This window comes from Podarcis bocagei, assembly GCF_964188305.1.
Source record: "Podarcis bocagei genome assembly, chromosome: 4".
NCBI classification, from domain to species: domain Eukaryota; kingdom Metazoa; phylum Chordata; class Lepidosauria; order Squamata; family Lacertidae; genus Podarcis; species Podarcis bocagei.
In genome coordinates this window covers 6,380,531-6,407,827 of record NC_138128.1, presented here as the reverse complement: position 1 = coordinate 6,407,827, position 27,297 = coordinate 6,380,531, and the positions used below count along the sequence as shown (strand labels likewise).

At 44.1% G+C, this 27,297-nt stretch overlaps 1 protein-coding gene across 1 annotated transcript in view; it reads right to left on the bottom strand.

The window, feature by feature from the left end:
* Positions 1 to 21,319, bottom strand: part of LOC308584971 (cytochrome P450 2C39-like) — a 43,956-nt gene extending 22,637 nt beyond the window's left edge. Inside the window, exons 1-5 of the mRNA XM_081190382.1 lie at positions 21,043 to 21,319; positions 8,869 to 9,031; positions 8,199 to 8,348; positions 7,836 to 7,996; positions 5,472 to 5,648 (exon numbers count right to left, since the gene is read on the bottom strand). Of these exons, the coding sequence (XP_081046508.1) occupies positions 5,472 to 5,648; positions 7,836 to 7,996; positions 8,199 to 8,348; positions 8,869 to 9,031; positions 21,043 to 21,210 (819 nt within the window). The 5' untranslated portion in view covers positions 21,211 to 21,319. The remainder of the gene's footprint in view (positions 1 to 5,471; positions 5,649 to 7,835; positions 7,997 to 8,198; positions 8,349 to 8,868; positions 9,032 to 21,042) is intronic.
* Positions 21,320 to 27,297: the final 5,978 nt, after the last annotated feature.

The window sequence follows — 27,297 nt, the reverse complement described above, 5'->3', positions numbered from 1 at the left end:
GCCCGGTAGGCCCCTTGGCCCGCCTGCAGACATCACAACCAGCGACGTAGCGAGCCACATCAGCCTTCAGACGGGGCCACCAAAACTCACGGCTTACCAGATGGGTGGTCCGATACCGCCCAAAGTGTCCCGCTGCTGGAGCATCATGGGTCATCCGGAGAACCTCAGCCCGCAGCGGACCTGGTGGGATGTACAGACGCCCGTGGTGCAGCAGAAGACCCTGATGCAAGACCAGCCCTGGATACTGAGGGCATGACCCTTCAGCCAGTTCCCGGAGTCGTTCCTGGGCCCAAGCGTCGACCCACTGCTGTTCCCACACCCGAGCCTGCAGTGGCTCAACCTCCTAAGTGGCCAGGAATGCAGCTGGTGGTAGGATCATGGTGGGTACTGCTTGCTGTACCGTGTCTGCGTTGTCTTCAGGTTTCCGGGACAGGGCATCCGCCTTCTGGTTTTGGGAGCTAGGGATGTAGCGGATCCGGAACTGGAACCGGGAAAAGAACAACGCCCACCGGATCTGCCTTTGGTTCAGCTTGCGGGTGGTCTAGAGGTACTCCAGGTTCCGGTGGTCGGTTCTCACCTCCACCGGGTGTCGTGCCCCCTCAAGATGGTGGCGCCAAACCTCAAAGGCCACCTTGATGGCCAGTAGTTCCCGCTCCCACACGGTATAGTTACGCTCCGCTGGGACGAGCTGGCGAGAATAGTAGGCGCAGGGTAAGAGTGGTGCTTCCGGTCCGCACTGCTAAGACAAGACGGCACCGAGAGCCGTACTGGAGGCGTCAGTCTCTACCACAAAGGGTCGAGAAGGATCCGGATGTTGCAAGATTGGCGCTCTCTGGAAACAGGCCTTCAACCCTTGAAATGCCTCCTCTGCCTCTTTGTCCCAGGAAAATGGCGTCTTGGGGTGCAGTAGCCGGGTCAACGGGGTGGTGCGATGAGCATAATCCGCAATGAAGGTCCGGTAATAGTTGGCGAACCCCAGGAAACACTGTAGGTCCTTGCGGTTCCGAGGTGCCGCCCATTCTCGAACCGCTGCCACCTTCCCAGGATCCATGTGCACCCCACCTGGTGAGAGTCGGTGACCCAGGAAGTCCACTGACCGCTGATGGAACTCGCACTTGCTGAGCTTTGCATACAGACGGTGCTCACGCAGGCGCTGCAGCACGGTCCGGACATGACCCTCGTGGCGCGCCGGGTCACGGGAGTAAACCAGAATGTCATCCAAGTACACCACCACGTACTTGTCTAGCAAGTCCTGGAACACGTGGTTGATGTACCGTTGGAACACAGCAGGCGCGTTGCACAAACCGAAGGGCATAACCAGGTATTCGAACTGCCCGTACCGGGTCCCGAATGCTGTCTTCCACTCATCCCCGGCTCGGATCCGAATCAAATTGTAGGCACCCCGGAGGTCTAGCTTGGTGAACACCTGCGCCCCTTGCACCCGCTCCAGTAACTCCGAAATAAGGGGCAAGGGGTACCGGTCTGGGATGGTAATTTTATTCAGGGCCCAGTAATCATGGCAAAGGCGGAGCTCCCCACATTTCTTTTTAACAAAGAGCACTGGCGCAGCAGTGGGCGAAGTAGAAGGCCTAATGAACCCACGCTCCAGGTTCTTGCGCAAGAAGTCCTGCAAAGCCTCGCGCTCTGGCTCTGTTAATGAGTATAAGCGACTCACCGGTAGGGGTGCTCCGGGCTGAAGGTCTATGCCGCAGTCAAAGGACTGATGCGGCGGCAGCTGGTCTGCCCCCCGTTCCTCGAACACGTCGCGATAGTCCCGGTACTCAGCGGGGAGCGTTGCAGCAGCCTCCTCAGTGGGCGCAGCTGCTAGCATCTCAGTCTCAGCAGAATAACTTGGGTCTGGGAAGTGTACAGTCCGTTTGACCCAGTCAATCTGCACATTGTGAGCCTCTAGCCAGTCCATCCCAAGCACCAGGGGGAACCGGGGCATGGAGGCAATATCCAAAGTTTGCATCTCACGGTGCTGCTGGAGACACAGGACCAGGGGCTGGGTCTCCTGAGTAACGGCTCCCGAACGCAGGAGCCGTCCGTCGATTGCCTCCACCTGTACCGGTTCTGGCTTGTTCTGAAGTGGCACCCAATGACGGGCAGCAAAAGCAGCGTCCATATAAGAGCGGGTTGCCCCCGAATCCACTAGAGCATGGGTAAGGATCCAGGGCCCACTTGGAGGGTATAGACGTACCGGAACCATAAGGTGTTGTAGTTCAATTGGTGCGGCCCCATTCTGTGCGGTTTGGGACCCCAGGTAGCCAGGGCCATCAGCTACTGGGGTTGGCGGTTTCCCCTGTGGCTGGTGTTTCTCAGGACAGGACCGGGCATAGTGTCCGCTTCCGCCACAATAGAGACATAGATTCCCCTCCCGACGCCGTGACTTCTCTGCGGGGGAGAGGCGTGGCCGCACTGCCCCAATCTGCATAGGTTCCTCCAATGACTCAGCTGTGCCTGTGGGGCTGCTGGTAGAAACTGGTGCTGAGAACTGGAAGTGCCGGCGGCCCCGAGCCTGACAACGGTCCTCTAGCCGATCGTCTATCTGTAGACTCCGTTGAATGAGGGTGTCTAGTGTGGTGGGGCGTTCCATAGTGGCCAGCTGATCCAGTATCTCGTCTGAAAGCCCCTCGAGATACTGGTCCCGAAGAGCAGAGTCATTCCAGGTCAAGTCCTGTGCCAGCAGCCGGAATTCTGTGGTGTATGCGGCCACCGTGGACTTGCCCTGTTTCAACCGCCGAATCGCCCGGTTGGCTTGACTCCCCTTCTGGGGGTTGCCGAACGCAGCCTCCAACAGATTGCAAAACCCCACATAGTCCGCCAGCAAGGGGGAGTCTTGCCTGAGCAGCGGCAACGCCCACTTGGCCGCCTGGTCCTTTAACAAACTAATCAAAAAGTGCACCTTGGTGCGGTCGTCAGGGAAGTTCCGGGCGCGCCCCTGAATATACAGCTTGGCCTGGGCAAGAAACATGGGAAAGCTTGCCGGGCCCCCATCAAATTTCTCAGGCAAGGCCACTGGGTACTTGCCAGGAGCCGGGGCGTCGGCCCCAGGAGCCGGTAGGGCATCCAACCGCTGCTGAAGTGCCGTCACCGCGTTACTGAGCTGCTGCACGGTGTGCGTCAAGGCCTGGTTCTCCTGGGCTATTGCCAACAGTCTAGCCGCTTGGTCAGCCATGGCCTCGGACTCTTCCCGAACGCACCCCAACAAAGAGGGAGTGCGGGTGTGGCGGGAGCAAACTGTGCTGGTCCCGGGGGGGAAGGTACTGATACCGTAACCGAAGTTCAGTCCAGAGTCACTAGCAGGGTAGACGATCACTAGATGAGACGCGAAGTCCGAAACAGGGAGCCAGGCAGGGGAACAGGAATGCTGGTAGGGCAGCAGAAGGAAGCCAGGCGGGGAACAGGAACACGGGTAGGTCAGCAGCGGGCAGCCGGGCAAGGAACAGGAACACCGGAGAGTAGAAGCAGGAAGCCGGGTGTGGAACAGGCACACCGGGAGTGTAGATCTAGGTCTGGGTAAAAGCAGGTACTCCACAGCGACGTTGCTCCCGCAACCTGGGACCGGGCTGCCTGACCTTTATCTTCTTCTAAGGCCGGGGGCGGTCCCGGCCCCCAGGAGCCCCGCCTCTCCTGGCCTTAAGGCGAGCACTCCTCCTGGGAGAGACCAGTTCCCTTCGCCTCTCTGCCCTAAGCCTCTGCAGTTCAGGAGAGGCAGAAGGGTTACTGGGCCCCGGGGGAGGCTCACCTGTAGCCACTGAGTCCTCCAGCACTTCTGGGGCCAGAATGGTCTCACCTGGTGCCTGCCCCTGAGGATCTGGCACAGGTGCAGGCTCCTCAGCATCTAGGCCTTGCCCCAGTTCAGCCGGCCCTGGAGGCGGGGACTCCTGTGCCGGCTGGGATTCCTCCGGTTCACTCTCAGACTCGGAATCCCAGGCCATCACAGGCACCCTGAAACCAACGGGCAGGCGGAAAGAGCAAACGGTGTCCTCCAGCAATACCTGAGGTGTTATGTCAATGACAGAGAGAATGACTGGGTAGAGAAGTTGGCGCTGGCGGAATTTGCCTACAACAATGCAGAGAATGTGTCCACAGGGATGAGCCCCTTCTTGGCTAATTATGGGTGTCATCCCAGGGCATTCCCAGGGGGAGGAGGGGAGAGATGGAGCGTCCCGGAAGCCGAGCATTTTGTAGAAGAAATGGAAGCAATCCATCATCAGCTCCAACTCAACTTAGAAAGGGCGAAGGAAGAATAAAAGAGGCAGGCAGACAAGAACCGAAGGGAAGGTGAAACCATAAGGGTGGGAGATCGGGTGTGGCTTTCAACCCAAGGGTTGCCGTTCAAAGGAGGTTGTAAGAAATTAAGACCCAGGAGGTTGGGTCCATTTGAGGTCATTCAACAAGTCAACCCAGTGGCTTTCAGGCTCCGGTTACCCAACCACATGAAACTGCATCCAGTATTTCACAGGTCGTTACTGTCACCGTACGAGGGGGGACGGGAAGGGATGTCCACTCGGGGACCGGTCATAGAAGAAAGGGAATGCAGCAGCCATGTGGCAGAAATCCTCGACGCCAGGTGGAAGGGGGATCAGGTGGAGTATTTGGTAGCGTGGGAAGGAGAACCGGAGTCAGAAAACACTTGGGTAATGGCAGAAGATATCAATGACGAGGTATTGATAGAAACGTTCCATCAAAGGTTCCCAAGGAAACCTCAGCCTGTGGAGAGGTTCCGGAGGGAATACTTTGGCACCACCGATGAAGAGGAGGAGTTGGAAAGATTCACGGATTCGGAAGGGGAAGGGGAGATGGACTCTGAGGAGGAGGAGTACTTCGAGACCAGGAACCGCAACAGGTGGAGAGAAGTGTTCGAGACATCGGAAGATGAAGGAAGTTCCTTCCGGGGTTTTGCCTCCTCACCGCCCATAGAGGAGGGGGCGGGAGGGGGTGAAGGGGGGCCTGGAGGGGAGGTGGATGTCAGGGAACTGCCATCGGAAGGAAGGGAGGTGGAAGGGCTCACACAGGTTGGGAGAGACTCAGCAGCTGAAGAGGGAACCAGTAGGGGGAGAGGAGCTGAGCTGAGGGAAAGTGAGCAGGAGGGATGGCTCCAAGACACTTCCAGCGAGGACAGTGGGGAGGTTTCAGGACCTCCCGTAGGGACACCCACTCCTCGCCGGAAACTGTCACGCAGAGAGTCCAGAAGACGTGTTTCCGTTAAGGAGCTTTTATGTTGGAAGCGATTCCGAAAGCAACCACTGTCGGAATCTGCGAGCGACTGAGGGAGCCATGTTTAAGGGGCTCCGTTACAGACAGAGGTTTGCAAACTTGATCAAACTCTGAGGGACTTGGATTTTACGCACAAGCAGTTCATCGTCCCATCTCAGGTGTCCTTGGAAGAGATTAGTATTCACTTATAACAGGAAATATAATGATTCCTTGGATGAGCAGCATTCAGTTTCAAAGCAGATACTTACTTTCTCCATCTGAAGCAGATAGAAATCAATGAGATCCTGTGGATCATGCAGAGATTGATTCTCCTTATGCTTCTCTATCTCCTCCTTTGCAAATGAAAGCACCATCTCTGTGCAGGACAAGGCCTTCTTGTGGGGACCGGGGAGATGTTTCATGAGCCATGGGAGCATTTCACAAAGCTAAAGGAAAGATAGCAGAAATGCTGCCATTACCATGAGGAAGCTTGGTCATGCAGTTCATGAGTCAATTCATTTGAATTAGTACTTAAAATATGACCCAGGTTATTCTTCAGAGCTAGCACATTAGTCTGAGTCTCCCTGAGAAGAAGGTAGGTGTCTGCAGGTTCTCTTGGATCTCACAATGACTGGTTCTGGGAAATATCTCTAGCCAAATATGTGAAAGAAAACTAGGGGTCAAAGTATTTGTTGGGAAGTGGGGGTGGCTAAAGAATACAATTGGGAAAAATTCAAGTCAGTTCACATTTAAGAGTGAATTTGCCTGATAGGCAAATTGAAACACAGCAATCCTTTGAAATGTGCAGTTCTCCAAATCTTGCAATGCAGTTTTAAAATTCATTTTATTTTATTTTATTTTATTTTATTTATTAAATTCCCAAGTTCCCCAGTCAAGTAATGCCCATTTCTTCCTTCAAAGAAATCAAACCTTTAAGAAGGGAGCTTTTCCTCTTTCCTAGTTTTCTCATGAAAGATAAATTACTACATTTTCTGAATACACCTCTCTAGCAAACGCCGTTTACCTTCCCGCTGGAGTGGTACCTATTTATCTACTTGCACTTTGTGCTTTTGAACTGCTAGGTTGGCAGGAGCTGGGACCGAACAATGGGAGCTCACCCCGTCGCAGGGATTCGAACTGCCGACCTTCTGATCAGCAAGTCGTAGGCTCTGTGGTTTAACCCACAGCACCACCTGCGTCCCTCAAAGTGTTGGTGCTGACCTTTAAAACCCTATACTGCCTTGGTCCAGTGTACCTGAAGGAGCGTCTCCACCTCCATCATTCGGCTCGGACACTGAGGTCCAGTGCCAAGGGCCTTCTGGCGGTTCCCTTGCTGGGAGAAGTGAGGTTACAGAGAACCAGACAGAGGGCCTTCTCAGTAGTGGCACCTGCCCTGTGGAATGCCCTCCCTTCAGATGTGAAGGAAATAAGCAGCTATCTTATCTTTAAAAGACATCTGAAGGCAGCCCTGTTTAGGGAAATTTTTAATGTGTGACATCTTAGTGTATTTTTTGTCTTTGTGGAAGCCGCCCAGAGTGGCTGGGGAAACTGAGCCAGATGGGCGGGGTATAAATAATAAATTATTATTATTATTATTAAACCTTTAACAAGGGAGCTTTTCCTCTTTCCTAGTTTTCTCATGAACGATAAATTACTTACATTTTCTAAATACACCTCTCTAGCAAACACTTCGGAGGTTGGGTCTCTTCCATTGCCTTTCCTTACAAGAACTTTGTTCCCAATAACAAATAATATTAAATAAGACAAATACATATCCTGGGTTTGCATCATGGAAATCTGAGGTGAGAGGGCGGAGAAAAGAGCCGATCCCCATATAAATAAATGCTAGCCAAGAGGTCTCAGAATAATGAGAAGGAGGAGGCAAGGAAGAGGCAGGAGAGAGAGAAGGGGGAGGCAATGGCTAATTCATTTCCGCATACCAAGGTTTGAACGGGACATTTGAAGAAGAATGTGGTGAATTTGACAAGGCTCTGGGTGAAATTGATCAGGAGGAGGGAGGCAAAACATGCCTCTCAACACAGTTCCACTTGAGATTTTCTTTGGCAGGTAAAAAAAAATTCTTATTTTAACAGAAGCCGGTGAGGGAGGGATGTGGAGCACAGCAGGATGGGAAGGAGAAGTGTTAAAGTTTGCCTTTTGGTGGCTCGTTGCAGCCAGCAGAAGAAAAGGGGACAGGGAAACACATTACAGCATGGGTAGGCAAACTAAGGCCCAGGGGCTGGATCCGGCCCAATTGCCTTCTAAATCCGGCCCATGGACGGTCTGGGAATCAACGTGTTTTTACATGCATAGAATGTGTATTTTTATTTAAAATGCATCTCTGGGTTTTTTCTGGGGCATAGGAATTCGTTCTTTCCCCCTTTTTTTTCAAAATATAGTTCAACCCCCAACAAGGTCGGAGGGACAGTAGACCAGCCCCCTGCTGATAAAGTTTGCTGACCCCTGCATTACAGAGAAAGAAAAGGGGGGGCTCAATTTCAGATTAGATTTAAACCTCATTCCGTTCTCCAACACTCTATCCTCTATCATAAAGGAATCCAGAATGCTGAGTGGGGAACATAAGGCCCCTGGGAGACTTCTCTGAATCAGCAGGAATGAAAATGACTACTCACAGCATGAATGAAGCTTCCTAGAAATTTTGAGACAAAATCCAAGTCTTCTATCAGCTTCTGGAACTGTTCATCTTCAAGAGCAAACCGGTGCCCAAAAGCCACAGCACACATCACGTTGGAGACTGAATTAGCGATGGGCATGGAGGGGTCAAGTGGTTGTCCTGCAAAATAAACTTATACTAATGTGAGTTCAGCTGCTCCTGTTCAGACTGAGAGTGGGATTTCATGGTGGCCAAGAGAAACTGCTGGGATCTCCATTGGGAACCAAGAAAAACCTATCACATTCATTTCTAAAATGGACAGAGGTAGTACACAAATATATCTTCATACGCCAGCTCAGCACCATCACCCATCATCACATACCCTTTGAACGTGCAAAAACCTCCATGAGCTGATGGGCCTCCTCTGCTATTTGGTGCTCCATGCCTTTCTTCCCCAGTCCCAGCTTCCGCATAGTAACAATACTGAACTGTCTCTGTTGCCTCCAGATGTGACCATTTGAAAATATAATACCTATGAAAAATTAGTGAGAAATTCTTCCTTACAGACATTAATGTTACAATTAAGTTACCAGCCAAGAAGAAACTTTGTTTACTGAAGTTCATGCCCTTGAATGTGCAAGCTATTCAGTATCTCTGAGGCAAACAATTACAAGACGATGCAAAGTCTGCCTCAGTGTATTTTACGAGTACCTCAGCAGAAAGAGCGGAGAGTTCAAGCTTTTCATCCAGCGCTGAGAGCCAGGACAGTCAATGCATTGCAACTGCAACAGGAAACAAGCTTCTACCTGCAGTTCAGTCTAACCACAGTGTAGTACAAAGCACTTGTTAGAGTAGACTAATGGAAATTAATAGACCCACATTAGCCATGCCCATTGATTTCAGTGGGTCTTTTCTGATAAGAACTGGCACTGCATAGAACCCCTATTTCCTGTTCAGTACAACATTAATAGAAAACCTTTGTTCTCTTTTTCCAGACAGCCACTTAAATATTTTCTTCGGGGAAAGTACCAGCAAAAATTCTCATTACCTACCTTTTCCTTTTGTCATAACCATAAGGAAAGGAGTCTGTGGTCGGTCTTCAAATTCTTCAGAGTGGTCAATGAGCGCTTCTTTCACTGCTTGGAATCCAGACAGTATTATGAAGGGTTGATATCCTGCCCAAAGGGTGTAAATGTTTCCATATTGCTTTGCCATCTACCAATTGGGTCAAAAGAGAGAAGAGGAACGCTATGTTTAGATAGTTATTTCAACCTAATATTTGAGCTTCAGCCTTCCTCACCTCTTAAGCATCTCACTATATTTTCCTCTCTTGCCAGCATCTCCTTTTCTTTCGTTAGTTCCTTCCTTCATTCCAACCCATTTGTTTTACTCCCTCCTGCTTGTTTTTTCCCTGCGTGGGATCAGAGCAGCAGAGAGGCACTTCATAGTCTACAGACTTCTGGTGACAGGCAAGTAGATGAGCCAGCCCTTGCCAGAGGCTTCTTCATCATCACCATAACAACATTTTGTGCGGGGATGTGGAAACTGGAGTCCACCAGATGCTGTTGGACTGCAACTCCCATCATGCCTGACCATTGGCCATGCTGGTTGGGGGAGATGGGCATTGTAGTCTGGAGGGCATCAAGTTGGTATAAGTTTGGCTACAGCACTGGGTCAGGCTTATGACCCACGGTGGGTCACAACAGCAGAGGCGGAAGGCTACCCAAAGTTGTGGTAAGGAATTAAGAAGAGGATGGAATTAAGTGGTAAGGAATTAAGAAATACCTCTCTGAGTAATTTGGTGTATAAATGTATTAAACAAACAGACAAAATAAATATTGTCTTGTGTCTTCCCTGGCTACATACGAGTTACAAAAGTCCCATGGCTTTCCTGGGAATAGCTAATGATCTCCTGCTACACTGCCAAGTTGGTGTCCATTCATCTATTGGAAGAGAAGAAGTGCATAGCATTCTGGGCCATGTTGCATCACACATGGGAAGAGTGGGAGGACAAGCTCCAGAGTATATTGCAATAAACTATTTCATTGGCTCAGCTGCTTGTTTTGTGTGGTGTCTTTCAGATTTAAGCATCCTTCATCCTGCAGATACAAACAACACACATAATTATACTATAGAAACTAATATAAAATGTAAAAGGAAAGAATATGATTAATAATGAAAAGCACAAAAACATATAAAGTAGGAGAATTACAGCATGGGGAGCTAGGTGAGATCAGGAAAATACACATGCCAAAATGTTGTTGCATTTGCCATGAATGCAGAGTGATCTTTGTGCTCACTCTTTTTAGAAATGCATTTTCTTATGTGTTTGTGGTCAGTGCTGTGGGGTTTTTTTATATAATGTTCATATTAACCAGGAGTGATGGCTCTAGAAGATTTGAAAGAATGGAGGGAAATTTTTTCATGTTAATTCTCTGGTTGGTTATAAACATACACCGAGGAAGCACATAACATGTAACAGCATACACAGTGCCGTATGAAGAGGGGGGTGGAGGGGGTGGGTGGCCTGGGTGCCACCCTGGGGGGGTGCCAAAATGGGCCACTGCCTCCCCCCAGCTGTGGAGCGGCAAGGGGCACGCAAGCAGTCAGTATGGGCACTGCTTGCAGCATCCGTTTGAGCTGCCACTCACGCACGGTGTCCATACAAGCTGCCGTGCATGTGTAGTCTGATCAGGCTGCCGGGCAGTTCGCCCCACCCCACCCCTCGGCGTACCACCCCGGGTGACAAAGAGGGTTCCTCCACCACTGACTATGCAACAACTTACCTTTTCAATTGTGATATAGAAAAAATAGGGGTGGTTGGCTTTTGCTGCCCAATTTCCCAAGGGACTGAGTCCCCTAAGTCCATGATGGGTAAGAGATGAATGGATGGAGGCAGGGTGCCATGAAAGCAAAGCAGATCTTTCTTTCTTCCGTTGCAACAGAGTTCCCTACACTCCTTGTAAGGAGACAAGAGAGACCCAGAACCAAAAAGAAACATCTCTCTTAAGGATTTGCTCCATTTTGGCGTGGAGAAGGAGGACATCCCCTCTACAAACAGTCAGAAATTACATCACACACAAGGTGGGTTTACTGTGGTTGAGGCAAGCCATGATGTGATATTCCTGACTATTTAGCAAGTTTTACATAGTTCCAGACACGGTTTACACACCGGGGAAGAAAAGAGGCTCAAAGTAGTATCTGGAATCTATGAGTGAGATTTTAGAAATGTTTGCAGAATTGAAAAAAGACATTAAAGACAGTGGAAAAAATTAACAGGAATGGAAAGGAAAAATGACTGATCGGTCGCAGAGTTAACAAGACAAATCAAATAAATCAGCAGAAATAAGAAAAACTGTACAGGAATTAAAGAAAAAAACAAGCTCTGGATGATGCCACACACAAAAAACACAAAAGGAAATGAAAGAGGTGAGAGAAGATGGGGGGGACCAAAAGGGATGCTGCAGAACTGACCAAAATACAGGAAGAAACTTGGGACTCCTTGACAATGATGGAGATGAAGCAGAAGGAACTGAATTTGAGATTTAGATCAATACCAGAGGTGCCTGGGGAGGACATTAAGAGCAGATTGGTTTCTGAAATAGCAGAATGGTTAAATATGCAAGAAGAAGAAGTGAATGACCCTATATAGAGTGCATTTAGGATAAGAACAAGATCGTCAAAATCAAAGAAATTCCTCGGTGATTGTTTGGTGATATTCAATTCCAAAGAAATGAAAGATTTTTTTTTACTAGAAAAAAGATTATGCATTGACATAACCTTTATCATAATTTTCAAGGAAATCCCAGTGAGATTTAAAAAAAACAACCCACCCCTATAAATCTTTAATGGACATACTTCGGAAGAATGATATAAAATATAGATGGGAATTTCTAGAAGGTGTCTCCTTTTTCTACAAAGAGAAGAAATTTAAGTTCAAAAGTATTCAGGAAACAGATAAATTTTGGAGGAAATATGCAAAAGAACTGGGCAAAGAAGAAATACGAGCAACACCAGAAGAAGAAGAAGAAGAAGAAGAAGAAGAAGAAGAAGAAGAAGAAGAAGAAGAAGAAGAAGAAGAAGAAGAAGAAAGAACAGTCTTAATAAACAGTATGAAAATATGGTATTATTTAATTAGGACTGGAAATGAATCTGAAATTATTGACTTGGAATGTGAATGAACTAAATAACAAAGTAAAAAGAAACAAAATTGAACAAATCTTAATAAAGGGACATTTGGACATATATTTACAGAAAACACATGTCGCAAGAAAACAGGAGAATTTTGATTAATGAAAGATTGGGCAAAGAATTTATATCATCAGATAAAAGTAAAAAAGGGGTGTGGTTCTATATATTAAAAATTGACATGAGGCACAGCAGGTCTTCAAGGATGAGGAAGAAAGCATGATTGCAGGATAAGTGATATCACAAGGCGAAAAAATAATAATAATCGGAATTTACGAACCAAATGAAAAGAAATCAGATTTCTACAAATTATTGGAGGAAAAACTACCTGAATATATAGACCAAAGAATTATTCTCATGAGGGGACTTAAATAGAGTAGTTTCTCTGGACATTGATAGAACAATAAGAAAATAATAGACTAATAATATTTTTTTATTTATACCCCGCCCTTCCCAGTTCAAAAACTGGGCTCAGGGTGGTTAATAACAAATTTAAAACACTTAATTGTAAAAGCAGCATAAAATAAAGTATAAAAACATGAATAACAATAAAATTCAAAATTCAGAAATCAATTTAGGGGAAATAAGCATTAGGTAATCAGCAGGGCTAGCTGGCTGAATTGGTCCTACTTGGGCCAGCGAGGAGGCCAGGGGAGAATTAGCTGTGGGGTCTCAGAGCGGGTAATCTTCATAAAAGGGGAGGGGGAGAGAAGAGAAGGGATGGCGCCTCTGGCAATGGCGGATTTCCTCCGATCGGGAGGAATCTGCTCCGTGGAAAAACAGGGTCTGAACCGCCACGGCGAGGCGGAGACCCATCAAAAACCACAGGCGGAAGAAGCCTGTGGATGTGGGATTCGGCTGGCACCTTTGCGCCCCCCCCTACCCGCGGGGAAACCCGGTTTTCGGGGATCCGGAGCGACGTGGGATGAGTGGCGCGGTGCTTTGAATCGACTGCTTCTTTCACGGAGTGAAGCCGCATTGCTGTTGCCGGAGAGCGCTGACTTTTTCCTGTGGACAATTGGATTTTAAACAACTGCCCGTGAGTAGAACGGAAAATTGGATTAAGAATTTTTTTTATTTGGCACTGAAGCGAGAAGGTCTAAACAGGAAGTCCGCCTTCCGCTTTTTGTAGATAGATTGAAGCAAAGACACGGCAAGCTAGAGTTTAGAAAGTCGTCTTTAAAGGACCAAAATTTTATAATTTAAAATTACTGAACCCCTCTTGGAAGTAGGAGAAGAGGGGGGAACCCTTTTTAGACTGTTTAAACCTGCAGAAGAGAGAGTAAAGAAAGGCAATTTTCCACCGTCTTGAACCTGGGAGTGGGGTGTCAGGACAGACGTTCTGGGGAAGTTCATTGACTATGGACAAACGTTTTTGACAGATAGTTAAAAGAAGAGAAACATATTGATTCCATTGTTCCCCTTCGCATTTAAAAGGAACAAAATATTGACAAAATATCCGAAAAAGGAAAACTTTGTTGCTAGATCTGCTTTAAAAAAAAATTGATACAAAAAGAAATTGTTTCCCCTAGAGGGAGCTTGTGAAACTGTTTTTAAAACCGAACTGGGGAGCTTTGCAGCTGTAATAGATTAAGATCGTGGGACCAGACTTCGACCTTGAACAAGAATGTACTCGGAGGCTATGGTGCTTGCCTTTTGCAAGACAAGTGCTTTATTGGAACAGTTACATGAGAAGATGGATTTGATGACTATTGCGATCGGAAATTTTGGACAGACAGTGGGTACCTATATAGAACCCACTCAGGAATTAATCCAGGAATGTGCTTTGACAGATGAGATGAAGGAGGAGGCTGTTGCTGGACCCCAGGTGGCAGAGATGGAGGGAGCTGTGGCCCAGCAGGAACATGAGCTGTTGGATTTGATGAATGAACTTGAAAAAAGTCAGATTTGGAGAGATGGAGTTCTGTTTGGCTTGGAGATGGGGGGCTGGATGGACCCCCCTATGCAGGGATGTTTTGACTTTTCAAGTCTGGCGTTGGGCCGGGAGGAGTTTGGAGTTGTGGGGGTCCACTACACCAGTGTGGTGTAGTGGTTAAGAGCGGTAGTCACGTAATCTGGGAAACCGGGTTCGTGTCTCCGCTCCTCCACATGCAGCTGCTGGGTGACCTTGGGCCAGTCACACTTCTGTGAAGTCTCTCAGCCCCACTCACCTCACAGAGTGTTTGTTGTGGGGGAGGAAGGGAAAGGAGAATGTTAGCCGCTTTGAGACTCCTGAAGGGGAGTGAAAGGCGGGATATCAAATCCAAACTCTTCTTCTTCTTCTTCCTCAACTTTGGAGGGACCTTGAAACATGCTTTTAAATACCACATGGAGCTCAGTGTGGACTATGGAAAAGGGGCTGATCTGTCGAGAAGGGACAAAAATATTGTCAAGCTGGAGTCTCCATGAGTGAAAGGAGCAGAAGACAAAGTAAAGTACAGGTATAAATATGAAGAAGATCTGCGGAAGGGACATGGAAGAGACTTAAGGGCCTCGGACATAAGGTTACCAGGTTAATGAACTAGATGGATGGGATAGAAAGGACTGACAAAACCCGAGACCAGGAGGAAGAGACGTTGGATGAAGATAGGAAGAAAGTTTTAAAAATTCTACTTAGGAATGTTTTCTAAAATTAATGAGTATTAGAAAAATGTTGGAACGAAATTATTTGGCTTTAGCAGAAATGTTAAAAAGAACTATGTAAGAATATGCTATGGTTATGAGAAATTGGTATAAATAAGATTTAAGTTTTAAGTTTTAGGGTTTTTTATGGTAAGATAAAGTAATTTAATAGATAGATTAAGGTAATTTAATGACAGAATATTATGAAAAATGGAAAGGATTTGCTGTGACAATCAACAACTAGAACACAAAAAAGGGAGGTGTGAGGATGTCGATGAAATAAGGTAATGACAGTTAAGGATTTGGGAATATTGGATCTGTTTTTAAATCTTTGTGGTTTATTTTTGCTTTCTGATTTTGATGTGCTATGTGTTTTGTTTTTGCTTTTTGCTTTTGACTTTTATCAATTTGTATTGTTTAATTGCTATTTGTTTCTTTCTTGTTTTTTCCTTCTTTTTCTCTTTGTTGTTTTTTTTGTAATTTTAAAATTCTCAATAAACATCGTTTTTTAAAAAACTGAAATAGAATTTTACACGCTAGTAACAAGAAGAAATTCCAATTGGAAGGAAATGATATTATCGTCCACAAGATTATCCCAAATCAGTTGATAAAAAAGAGATAAGCTTATAGACCTCTGGCCGAGGCACTAAAAGCAAAGGCAGTGGACTATAGGTGGGAGTACCCTGAAGGCATCTCCTTTTTCTTTAAAGGGAAACATAGAAAGTGTTTGTCGGTATTAGATGCGGACAAGTTCTGGAGAAAGTACCGGAAAGACCTTGGAGGAAAAAGGCAATTGTTGGGAGAATCAGAGGAAATTGAACAAACAGTTGAGAGTTAGGAGGCAGATCTAAGAAGGGAATTTATTAAATGTATACTGAGACCTTGAATTTGTATTTTTTTTTAACCCGTTGATGTATCATAAGAAATAAAGTATGGATTATAAATTTATTACTTGGAACGTAAATGGTTTAAATGAAAAATCAAAAAGGAACAAGGTGGAACATATTCTGGTTAAGCAAAAATATGAGCTAATCTGTCTGCAAGAAACTCATGTAGCGGAAAAACATAAAAGAGTATTAATAAATAAGAGATTGGGGCTTGAGATTATTGCATCAAGTAAAGAAAAAAAGAGAGGGGTGGTAATGTATGTAAAACCTCAGTTGGAGCCAAAACTGCTTTACAATGATGAAAAAGGCCGAACAGTGATTATAGAGGTTAAGATCAATAATGAAAAAGTGATAGTTATAGGAATTTATGCACCAAATGAAAGAAAATCTGAATTCTATCAATTCCTGGAAGAAAAAGTCATAGAATATTTAGGGGGGGAATTATATTATTAGGAGATTTTAATGGAGTAGTCAATCCAAACATGGACAGAACAATAAAGAAGAAAGAAAAGAGGCAGAACAAACTCCCAACTACATTTTTCCAATTAATAGAACTCCTGAATTTGTTCGACGCTTGGAGGTTTAAGAATCCAACAGAGAAAGAATTTACACATTATTCAGTGCCACATAAATCGGGATGAATCGACGCGATCTGGACAACAAAGGATTTATTAAATAATATTACAAAAGCAGGAATCCATCCAAGGACAATTTCAGATCACAGTGTGGTCTGGGTTAACTTTAAAGGGAAAGAAGAAAAGGTTAAAAGGTGGCAACTTAATGAGAGTATGCTAAACGATGAAAAAATTGTACAGAAGGCCAAGCAAATCTTAGAAGAATATTTTAAGTTTAATTTAAATCAAGGAGTAGATCTAGAGATGGTTTGGGACGCGGGTAAAGCCGTCATAAGAGGTTTCTTTATACAACAAAATGCATTCCAAAGGAAAACAAAGGAGAAGAAGAAAATGGAGATCTGGGAGGAAATTAGAAAAAAGGGAAGGATCCTTTTCCAAAAACCAGTTGATGAGCTAATTAAGCAAAGTATAAAAATTTTACAGATGCAATTCTCCATGATAATAAATGAAGAGATAGAATGGAAGATAAAATGGTTGAGACATAGAAATTTTGAGTTTGCAAATAAACCTGGCAAACTTCTGGCCTGGAAATTAAAGAAGAAAAAGGAAGATAGAATTATCAATAAAATTAAAATTGAAGACAAATGGATTCAAGAAATGAAGGAAATTAGTAAAAAACTTTGCTAGTTTTTTCGGAAAACTATATAAAGAAGGTCCAGAGACTCTAGAAAAAATAATTGATTATTTCGGCAAAAATAAACTACTAATAATACCTAAGGAAAAAACTGAAATCTTGAACTCACCAATAACAGCTATGGAGGTGCAACAAGCTATACAGAGATCAAAATTAGGAAAGACACCGGGCCCAGATGGTCTTCCAGCTAATTACTATAAAAAGTTAGAACAAGCATTATTTCTTCCCATGAAAGACCTAATGAATAATATTCTGGCAAATGGAAAGCTTCCGAAAACCTGGAAGGACAGCTTTATTACTCTTATCCATAAACAGGGAACAGATGCCCCAAACATGGCCAATTACAGACCCATTGCACTGCTAAATAACGATTACAAGATATTCACAGACATTCTTGCAAATAGATTAAAAATGGTGCTGAACGAGATAATTCATAAAGATCAAACCGGATTTCTTCCCGGACGATTTATGCAATCCAATATTAGATGTGTGATTAATGTATTAGAATATTTGGATATTAAAATTGATAAACCAGCAGCTATTATGTTGGTGGACGCTGAAAAAGCTTTTGATAACGTGTCCTGGAAGTTTATGAAAAAATTAATGGAAGAAATCGGACTGGGAGAAAATATTTGTAAAGGAATAAATGCCATCTATTCGGAACAATATGCAAAATTGATAATCAACGGAAGAATTACTGAGGAGTGCAAAATAAACAAGGGAACAAGACGGGGCTGCCCACTGTCACCACTGATATTTATCTTGGTGATGGAAGTCTTGAACAATCAGATAAGAAAGGATGAGCTTGTTAAAGGCATCACTCTGGGAAACAAAACATACAAAATTAAAGCTTTTGCGGACGATTTACTTGTTATGACTGAAAACCCTAAAGAAAGTCTGAAAAGAGTGCTGGAATTGATTAAAGAATTTGGAGATGTGGCAGGCTTTAAACTGAATATAACAAAAACAAAAATGCTTGTTAAAAATGTAACCACAGAAGAAAAGGACGACTTAGAAAAAATATTGGGCCTGAAAATCTCTTCAAAAGCGAAATACTTGGGTATTTGGATCACCCCCAAGAACATAAACTTATTTCAGGATAATTACACCAAAACTTGGTTAGAGATTAGAAAAAACTTGGTAATCTGGAGTAAACAAGACTCTATCTCTCCAAATCTGGCTTTTTCCAGGTTCATTTGTCAGATCCAACAACTCATGTTCCTGCTGGGCCACAGTTCCCTCCATCTCTGCCTCCCGGGGTCCAGCCACAACCTCCTCCCTCATCTGATCTGTCAGAGCACACTCCTGAATTGATTCCTGAGTGGGTTCTATATAGATACCCACTACCTGTCCAAAATTTCTGATCGCAACAGTCATCAAATCCGTCTTCTCATGTAACTGTTCCAATAAAGCACTTGTCTTGCAGAAAGCACGCACCAGCGCCTCCGAGTACATTGTTGTGCAAGGTCAAAGTCTGATCCCACAATCTTAATCTATTGCAGCTGCAAAGCTCCCCAGTTCAGATTTAATAACAGTTTCACAAGCTCCCTCTAGGGGAAGAACTTCTATTTGTAGCCATCTCTCTTTCTTTTTTTAAAGCAGATCTAACAACAAAGTTTCCTTTTTCAGATATTTTGTCAATATTTTGTTCCTTTTAACTGCGAAGGAGAACAATGGAATCACTATGTTTCTCTTCTTTTAACTGTCTGTCAAAAACGTTTGTCTATAGTCAATGAACTCCGAAAACGTCTGTCCTGACACCCCGCTCCCAGGTTCAAGACGGTGGAAAATTGCTTTTCTTTACACACTCTTCTGCAGGTTTAAACAGTCGAGAAAAAATCCTCCTCTTCTTCTGCTTCCAAAGGGGGTTCAGTAATTTTAGATGATGAAAGTTGATCCTTTACAAATGGTTTTCTAAACTCTAGCTTGCCATGTCTTTGCTTTAATCTTTTAAAATTCTATTTCTGAAATCCATAGAGTTAAAAGAGACTAAACAATCAGCCAGCCAGTTGTTTGCTTTTGCTACATTAGATTTGACTCTGAATGCTTTTTCTATTTTTTGTGCTACTTCTGCTTCTTCTAGGTCTAACCAAGCTGCTAGCTCTTTTGAGATTTTTTTCTCAATTATTTCCTCTGTGTCCTCTGTTAGTCCTCTGAATCTTAGGGTATTCTTCCTTCTCTGCATTTGCAACATCGCAATAGAGTCCAAGGTTGAATCCTGCTGTGCTTTCAGATCTGCTGTTCCTTTCCTTATCTTATCGCATTCACTTTTCAACTCTCTATTTTCATTTTGTAATTTTTTCTGAGCTTCCTCTAGGTTCTGTGTTTTAACTTTAAGGTCTAGCACTATTTTCGTCAGTTCTGAATTTTTTTGTACTAAATTATTGACCTGAGTTGATAACTCAGCTGCTATTTTCACATTTTCATCTATTTTGACTCCCATTGAAATAAATTTTTCTTCTGTTGCTTTTGCCTTTAAAGACAATTAGACACCTATATGTAATGGAATTGAAAGAGATCTAGAAGTGTGGGGAAGGATGAAGCTATCATTTTGGGGAAGAATATCAGTGGTAAAGATGAATCTGCTACCCAAAATGATTATTTTTATTTCAAACAATCCCAGTAATGAGTGGGTTGAGTTATTTTAAAGAATGGCAAAAAGTTATAACACAATTTATTCGGCAAGGGGAAAACCAAGAATATATGAGGTGTGGAATAGATATAAAAGCTTATCAGAACGTAAAACTCTGTAGTGGCATTCACCATTGCAAGCGCTAACGGTTAAAAAGTTAAATATGGAAGAAAAATGGGCCACCTACAGAGGTTTAGTGATGGAGGAGGGAAATCAGCTAAAACTAAAAAAAATATTGAGGAAATAAAAGAATTATTGAGGGATTGGTTGCATTATCGTCAGATAAATGAAGTGTTTAAAGAGGATAAAAAGGAAAATGGTTTTGAAACAACAAGATCTAGATTTGAGATAGATTTATTGAATGATAAGAAAAAATACTGTCGAAAATGTATTATTATTGGAATGGCATACTAAAGGTGACGAGGTAAAATCGGTAATGATACATTGGACTAAAGATATTGGACATAATATACAGTTAGAAGATTGGGAGAAGTTATGGAATGAAGGTATTAACTTCACAGCATGCAGTACACAGAGTTATCTGAAGATCAGTAAGGTGAAATTGCTACCTATTCAGGTTGAGTAATATATGATTTCAGGTAATGATATAACAAGAATAGGAAAAGAAGTGAAATGCAAAGAAGCAAAATTTAAGTTTGTAAACCACAAGGAGGGAAGGAAGTTGTTAGGTTAAGTTGAGCCAAAAAGATTTAATAAGAGGATATGAGGTTACACAAGGTGTTTATATGTAAAACTAATAAAAATTATGTCAGGGAACTGACATCGGAGCCAGAGGCGGAGGGAAGGCTCTCAAGTGATGCTGGAGAGGGACCCAGCAGGGAGAGAGGCAGCTCAGCTGGGGAAGGAATAAACCCAAACCACTAGCGAGATTCTGGGAGGAGCAATTTGGAACCAGAGACGATGAAGAGGATTTTGTGGGGTTTCCTGCCTCCGAAGAGGAGGGAGGAGAGGCTTTGGAGGAGGAAGAATCAGACTGGGAGGCCCGCCCCGCGGGAAGGGATCAGAGCAGGTGGGAAGTGGATTTTGAATCCTCAGAGGATGGTGACAGCTCCTTCCGGGGGTTCCCCACATCATCAGCCGAAGAAAGGGACGAAGTTGGATCAAAAGGTCGGGCCGGGGGTGGAGGGGGTCCTGGGGGAGGGGAGGTGGATGTCAGGGAACTGACATCGGAGCCAGAGGCGGAAGGCTCTCAAGTGATGATGGAGAGGGACACAGCAGGGAGAGAGGAAGCTCAGGTGGGGAAGGAAATCACCGCAACACCAGGGATAAAGGGGGGCAGATGGGGGAATCGGCGAGAGGGCTCCAGGACTCTTCGCTGGACACCAGCGGGGAGAGCACGGGTCCTCCGCTACCCACACCCTCCCTGCGCAGAAGACTTCTGTGCAGGGAGAGTAGGAGGAGACTTGGCGTCAAACAACTTTTATGCTGGAAAAGGTTTAAGAAACGCCCACTGACGGATTCTGCTAGCGACTGAGGCAGCCACGAAGTGAAGGGCTGTCCAGACAGGAAAGGTTTAACAAGCCAACTTAGCCAGGAGTGGCGGTAACTTACGAACGAGCAACCCATATTCATTACAAATTATTATAAAAAAGAAATAAGTACCGTACCTTAATGAAAGTATGGGTATGAAGCTTAAGCCCAGTCCGCCATATGCCTCCAATGAGAGGAAGCTGGAGAGGTCCAGGAGGATAGTGCCTATTTGACCAGAGCTGTTTCAGGAAGTGCAGAATCAGAAGAACCACCAGCAGAACAATAAAAGATGCCGCTATTTCCATCCTTCTCTTGCTTTCTCTTTCTCTTTGATACTTTTTAGTATTCCTGGTTAGGTTCAACTCTCTTTCTCTAAGGAGTTCTTGCTTTCCTCAGAGAAAACAATATTTCCCTCTCTTTATATACCCTCTTATTAGAAAGGAATAAGTGTTCTGACACCATATCCAAGTAGCCTTGGAATGTGATCCCAAGTCATGTGCTACAGTCAAACACTATAATCATTCTTATATGTGTCACTCAGATGACAGGAAGTCTGATTAATATGAATTGCAATTAGAAATTTGGCTAGTGTGGTGCTAAAGCAGCTCAAAATGACATCATGCGCATGCACAGAAGCGGCGAAAAGCGACTCGTGCATGCGCAGATGTGCCGTCGCTAGTTATGCTGGAGGAGACTCTTGAGAGTCCCATGGACTGCAAGAAGATCAAAACTATCCATTCTTAAGGAAATCAGTCCTGAGTGCTCACTGGAAGGACAGATCCAGAAGCTTTGGCCACCTCATGAAAAGAGAAGTATGGAGTGGGCCTCCTGATTACATGGTATCTGCAGGAGACCCTCACCTGAAGGACAGTGATAAACTAGGGACTCGGACCGGTAAAGAAAAAGCAATTTTTATGCATTGTATGTGTAATATAACATTGTGCCACTGAGGGAAGGAGTGAACAGAATTTATTATGAACCCCAACTTTGTGTAGAAAACTAACAAGCCTGTTTGCAAAATGAACCCCAAGCCTGGAGCCTGTAAAAAGGAGAGACTTTCTCTCTGCAAAGCCTACAGTTCACGAAGGGGTGGAAAGTTTACTTTGACTGGACTGACTGGCTGAAGACTCAGCAGTTGGCAAGGTTTAGCAATAAGGAAGCAACATAGGGCGTTTGTAAGAATGCTAAATGAAAGGGATTAATGAGGATTTGTATGATTTTTTGTATGATTGCTTGCCAAACAGTATCTCAGCTTTGGAATGCTTTAATCAGGACAGTAATTGACATATCCAGCCTGTTTGTGTTGAATAGTTTCTTAATATGTAAAGGTTCATCATTGTTCCACTCGATGTGTATGTCTTTAAGGGGCCAGAGAAAGGGCCAGAGCAAAATAACGAGACCCAGCTTTACAGCTGTGAAACATAGCAGGTGCTGCTGAGTTGTACTGATTAAGCTGTGTCAGCAATTGGGTGTAGTATATAAGGAGCAGCACCTAGCTCTCCCATTATCCTGGGGGATGGGTTGGTGGTTGGGTCATGTTTGTTTGTTGATGTATTTAGTGTATAAGGAGTTTTTGTTTTTGTAATTAAAACCTTGTTTAAGTAGCTTTTTGAGTCCCTTTTTAATGCATGGTCTCCCCAGCAAGCTCACTGCAGCGCTACCATACTGCAAAAAGCCAACATCTTTGGTTATGGGCCCAGCTGCTGAGTGGATGACTGCATATTTTTGGACTCTGAGAAAGGTTTGAAAACTCCTTCTCCTGTTGGCGTAGTTCTGTGGGTCTGGAAGAGTTCCAGAATGGTTGACCGGGTTCCTGAAGCTGAGAAGGCTCTGGTCTTCCCACAGCTAACAGATGAGAACTATAGTTTATGGTCTTTTCCGGTGGAGGCGCTCTTGACCTCTAGAGAAGTATGGACCTATGTAACTGTTGACCCTCCTAACCCTGTAACTAATGCTTGGTCGAAAGGAGATGCAAAAGCCAGGGCGATAATTAATTTGGCAGTCAGCGACCAGCAAGTAGTCTATATAAGAAATAAGAAAATTGCCAAAGAAATGTGGGACAGTCTTGCAGCAGTGCATGTTAGAAAAGAGTCAGCGTCTGCATTGACGTTTTTCAAGCAGTTGTACCAGATGAAGTTGCAGCCTGGTGATGATTTGGCAGCACACTTGAGACGTCTGGAGGCAATACGCTGCGAATTAATTCGAAGGGACATGGAGATACCTGATATTCAGTATGTTTTTATCATTCTTTGTTCCCTTAACGAGGACTTTGATGGTATAGCTAGCCAGATATCTGCCGTTCCACCAGCACAATTAACTGTGGAAGGGGTAACGGCAAGATTAATGGGCGAGTTGGACAGAAGGGAGCCTTGTGCCATAAGCACTCCTATTTCCAGAAAGAATGAGGAACACCATATGCAAATTTGTGGTGATACAACTGCATTTAAAGCTGCAAAGCATTGCTGGTTCTGCAATAAGCAAGGACATTTTGCAAAGGACTGCAGAGCCAAAAGAAAGCAAAGTACTCCCAAGTCTGTTTCTGTTCGTCAGTCATGGTCGTCAGCCCAGCAGCCTACATTGTACCGTAAAGACAGAAACGAGCCGTGAGCTTTTCATGCTCAGACAACAGATCGTAAAAGACTTAAAGGTGCTAAGTGGAAGTCTTTTGTTGTGGACTCAGGAGCATCTCAGCATATTTGCAATGATCGAAGTTTGTTTATTTCTTTCGAAGAGGAAATTGGTAATGTACATTTAGCCAATTCACAAGTCTTACAGTCGCTTGTCAGGGGTACTGTTAAACTTGACTCTTTAAACATTACAATAGCGAACTGCATTTACTGCCCGTCAGTGGACAATTTATTATCAGTAAGGTGTTTTGCTCGTCAAGGCATAACTGTGCGTTTCTTAAATTCAATGTGTGAGTTTTTTGAGGGGGGAAAACGCCTATTGTATGCCCGGGACTCTGATGGTTTATATAGACTGTATTTTCGCACCTACTCACAATCGCCTATAAATTGCAGAGCAGCACAGTCAAGCCAGGAGTTGAGGAATGTAAGGCCACATTCTGGGTGTGTCCATGAGGTGCACAGAATTCTGGGACATCTGAATTTTGCTGATGTAATTAAGACAAAGAATACTGTTAATGGCCTCAACTTAAAACCATGCAAATTCTTTATGCAATGTCTATCCTGTTGCAAGAATAAGATTAAGGTTGCACGCAAGGGTAGGTGCTCAGATAGGAAAGTAACAGCCATTTGAGCGTGTACATTGTGATTTAGTTGGGCCACTCCCACCATCCTTAGGAGGTTCTAAGTACTGGCTTACCCTGATAGACCAGTATAGTAGATATTGTTGGACTTATGCAATAGCTGAAAAGTCACAAGCATTTGAGAAGTACAAAGCTTTTTACAACTGGGTAAAAACGCACTTTAACAAACCTATTAAGAACCTGTTTTCTGACCGGGAATTTGTTTCTGAGGATTTTGAGAATTTCCTGGAAGCGCAGGGGACTACTCATGAGTTATCTTGCCCCCGAAGTCCCTGGCAAAATGGGCTTGTTGAAGTTGTGCAGCGTGACCTGCAGGCAGGGGTTAAAACTTATCTGCACAATGCTAATCTGCCCAAAGTCTTTTGGGCTGAAGCACTCAATGCCTTTTGTTATGTTAGAAATCGCAGTTATCATTCTGGTTTAGATGTCACCCCCTATGAGAAGTTGTTTAAAAAATGCCCTAATCTGAAATACCTACGTATTTGGGGTTCAGATGTAATTATGCATTATCCTGCTAAGCAGAAATTGGGTGAGCGTAGTGTTCAGGGAAAATTAATGGGCTACCAGCAGGGGGCATACAGAATTTACATACCAGCAACTGGCAAATTTCATATTACCAGAAGCATGATACAAACTGTAAATTGGAATGGTGTTGCTGTTTTCCAAGATACTAATGGTATAAATGATACTGAGGAAGAAGCAGTAGCAGCAGGAGGAGGAAATGGTGCTTCTGAATTAATGGAAAAAGACAAAAAGCCTGTTGAATCTGATAATTTGTTTGATGATTTAAAGTCACAGCCACCCGAGGGGAGGTTAGATTCTCTTGAGTTTTCTGACCGTGAGCTTAGCCTACAGGCATCTCTTCAGTCTGACAATGGTGATTTACAACCTGAAACTAGTAGTTCGCTTAGTCCCATTAAGTCTGAGGAGTCTGATTCTCCTTCCGGACTAAGACGTTCAGATAGAAAGAGACAGAAGCCACAACGTTTTGCAGATGAACATTTTAATACTGTGTATGCCAATAAGGCGGGTTTTGAACCAAAAAGCTACAGTGACGTTCAGAATTTACCTAAGCACCAAGCTGTAAATTGGTATAAAGCTATGAACTCTGAAATAGCTTCTTTAAAAGAGCATAACACTTGGTCTCTTGTACCACAAACCCCAGATATGAGACTTATTGATTCAAAATGGGTTTATAGAGTTAAAATGAATGACAAAAATGAAGTTGTAAGGTACAAGGCAAGATTAATTGCTAGGGGTTTTCAACAAATTCCAGGTGAAGATTATGATTTGTGTTATTCACCAAGTGTAAAATATGAAACAGTTGAACTTTTGTTAAAAGATGCATCAATTTGTGGAAAAGCCCACTACGCAATGTTTCTCTGCTCTTAAGAGAGTGGTAATGTACCTTAAACATACTAGAAGAAGAAGAAGAAGAAGAAGAAGAAGAAGAAGAAGAAGAAGAAGAAGAGTTTGGATTTGATATCCCGCCTTTCACTCCCCTTCAGGAGTCTCAAAGCGGCTAACATTCTCCTTTCCCTTCCTCCCCCACAACAAACACTCTGTGAGGTGAGTGGGGCTGAGAGACTTCAAAGAAGTGTGACTAGCCCAAGGTCACCCAGCAGCTGCATGTGGAGGAGCGGAGACGCGAACCCGGTTACCCAGATTACGTGACTACCGCTCTTAACCACTACACCACACTGGCTCTCATTATAGGTTAATGGCTAAACATTATAGGTTGCAGTTTACAACAAGTATTGACAGAGGTTTTGAAATTTTCTGCGATGCATCTCAGTGGAACAAAATAATTGCAGGGGTGTGTCTGGTATGGTGTTTTGTTATAATGGTTGTCCATATGAATGGAAGTCCTAGACACAAACCATTATTTGTCTCTCCACCACAGAGAGTGAATTATGTCCATGCGTTCAGGCCACTCGTGATGTAGAATGGTATCTGCAAGTATTCGCAGACCTACAGATGCAAGTAACACTACCAGTAAAAGTTTACCTTGATTCCCAGAGTGGACTCGCTATTCTATGTTCAGAAACCAATACGCAGTGCACTAGAGTCTTAAGATTATGTTTAGAATCTGTAAAGAAACTAATTGCTGACGAAATGGTTGTATTTAAATACGTTCCAGGTGACAATCAAATTGCAGCCATTTTTACTAAAGCACTTCCAAAGGTTACACGTGAAAAACATGTACAAAGTATGCTTTATGTTTTTGTTCCACAATGATGAACCGCAGGGGAAATGCTGAATGGTTTCTTAATACGTAAATGTTCATCATTGTTCCACTCGATGTGGATGTCTTTAAGGGGCCAGAGAAAGGGCCAGAGCAAAATAACGAGACCCAGCTTTATAGCTGTGAAACATAGCAGGTGCTGCTGAGTTGTACTGATTAAGCTGTGTCAGCAAGTGGGTGTAGTATATAAGGAGCAGCACCTACCTCTCCCATTACCCTGGGGGATGGGTTGGTAGTTGGGTCATGTTTGTTTGTTGATGTATTTAGTGTATAAGGAGTTTTTGTCTTTGTAATTAAAACCTTGTTTAAGTAGCTTTTTGAGTCCCTTTTTAATGCATGGTCTCCCCAGCAAGCTCTCTGCAGCGCTACCATACTGCAAAAAAGCCAACAGTTTGTGTTGTTTAAAGTGCCGTATCAAGGAAGGAGAATCAAGGCAGATAGAAAATCCAGTGCATCCTATCTGTAACATGTCAAATGTCTCATACATCATCTCATTTTCTTGGCTAACTGAACGTCCTGCTTCATAAATCATGTCAGACTGCAATACAATATGTCCATATGTCATGCTGATTCACTTTCTGAAAAACCTATACAGTATAAGTTTGATCTGAATGGAGATCAGTAGTCCAGTCTGTTTAGGACTGGGTTCTAGCTGCAACTAAAATAAAGGCATTTCCTTGAACACTTGGTCTGTCTTCGTTTGACTGCTACATGCTGATGTGGAATCCCATTTTTCTCTACCTGTTTTCCCTGTTTAAATTTAGAACGCTTTAAACTGAAATGCTTCTTTGATGTGTCTAGATCCAGCCTGTATGAGATGATCTTTCATGTATCCAGATCCCAAGTTGTATACAGCCCCAGACTATGAACCTGTTATTT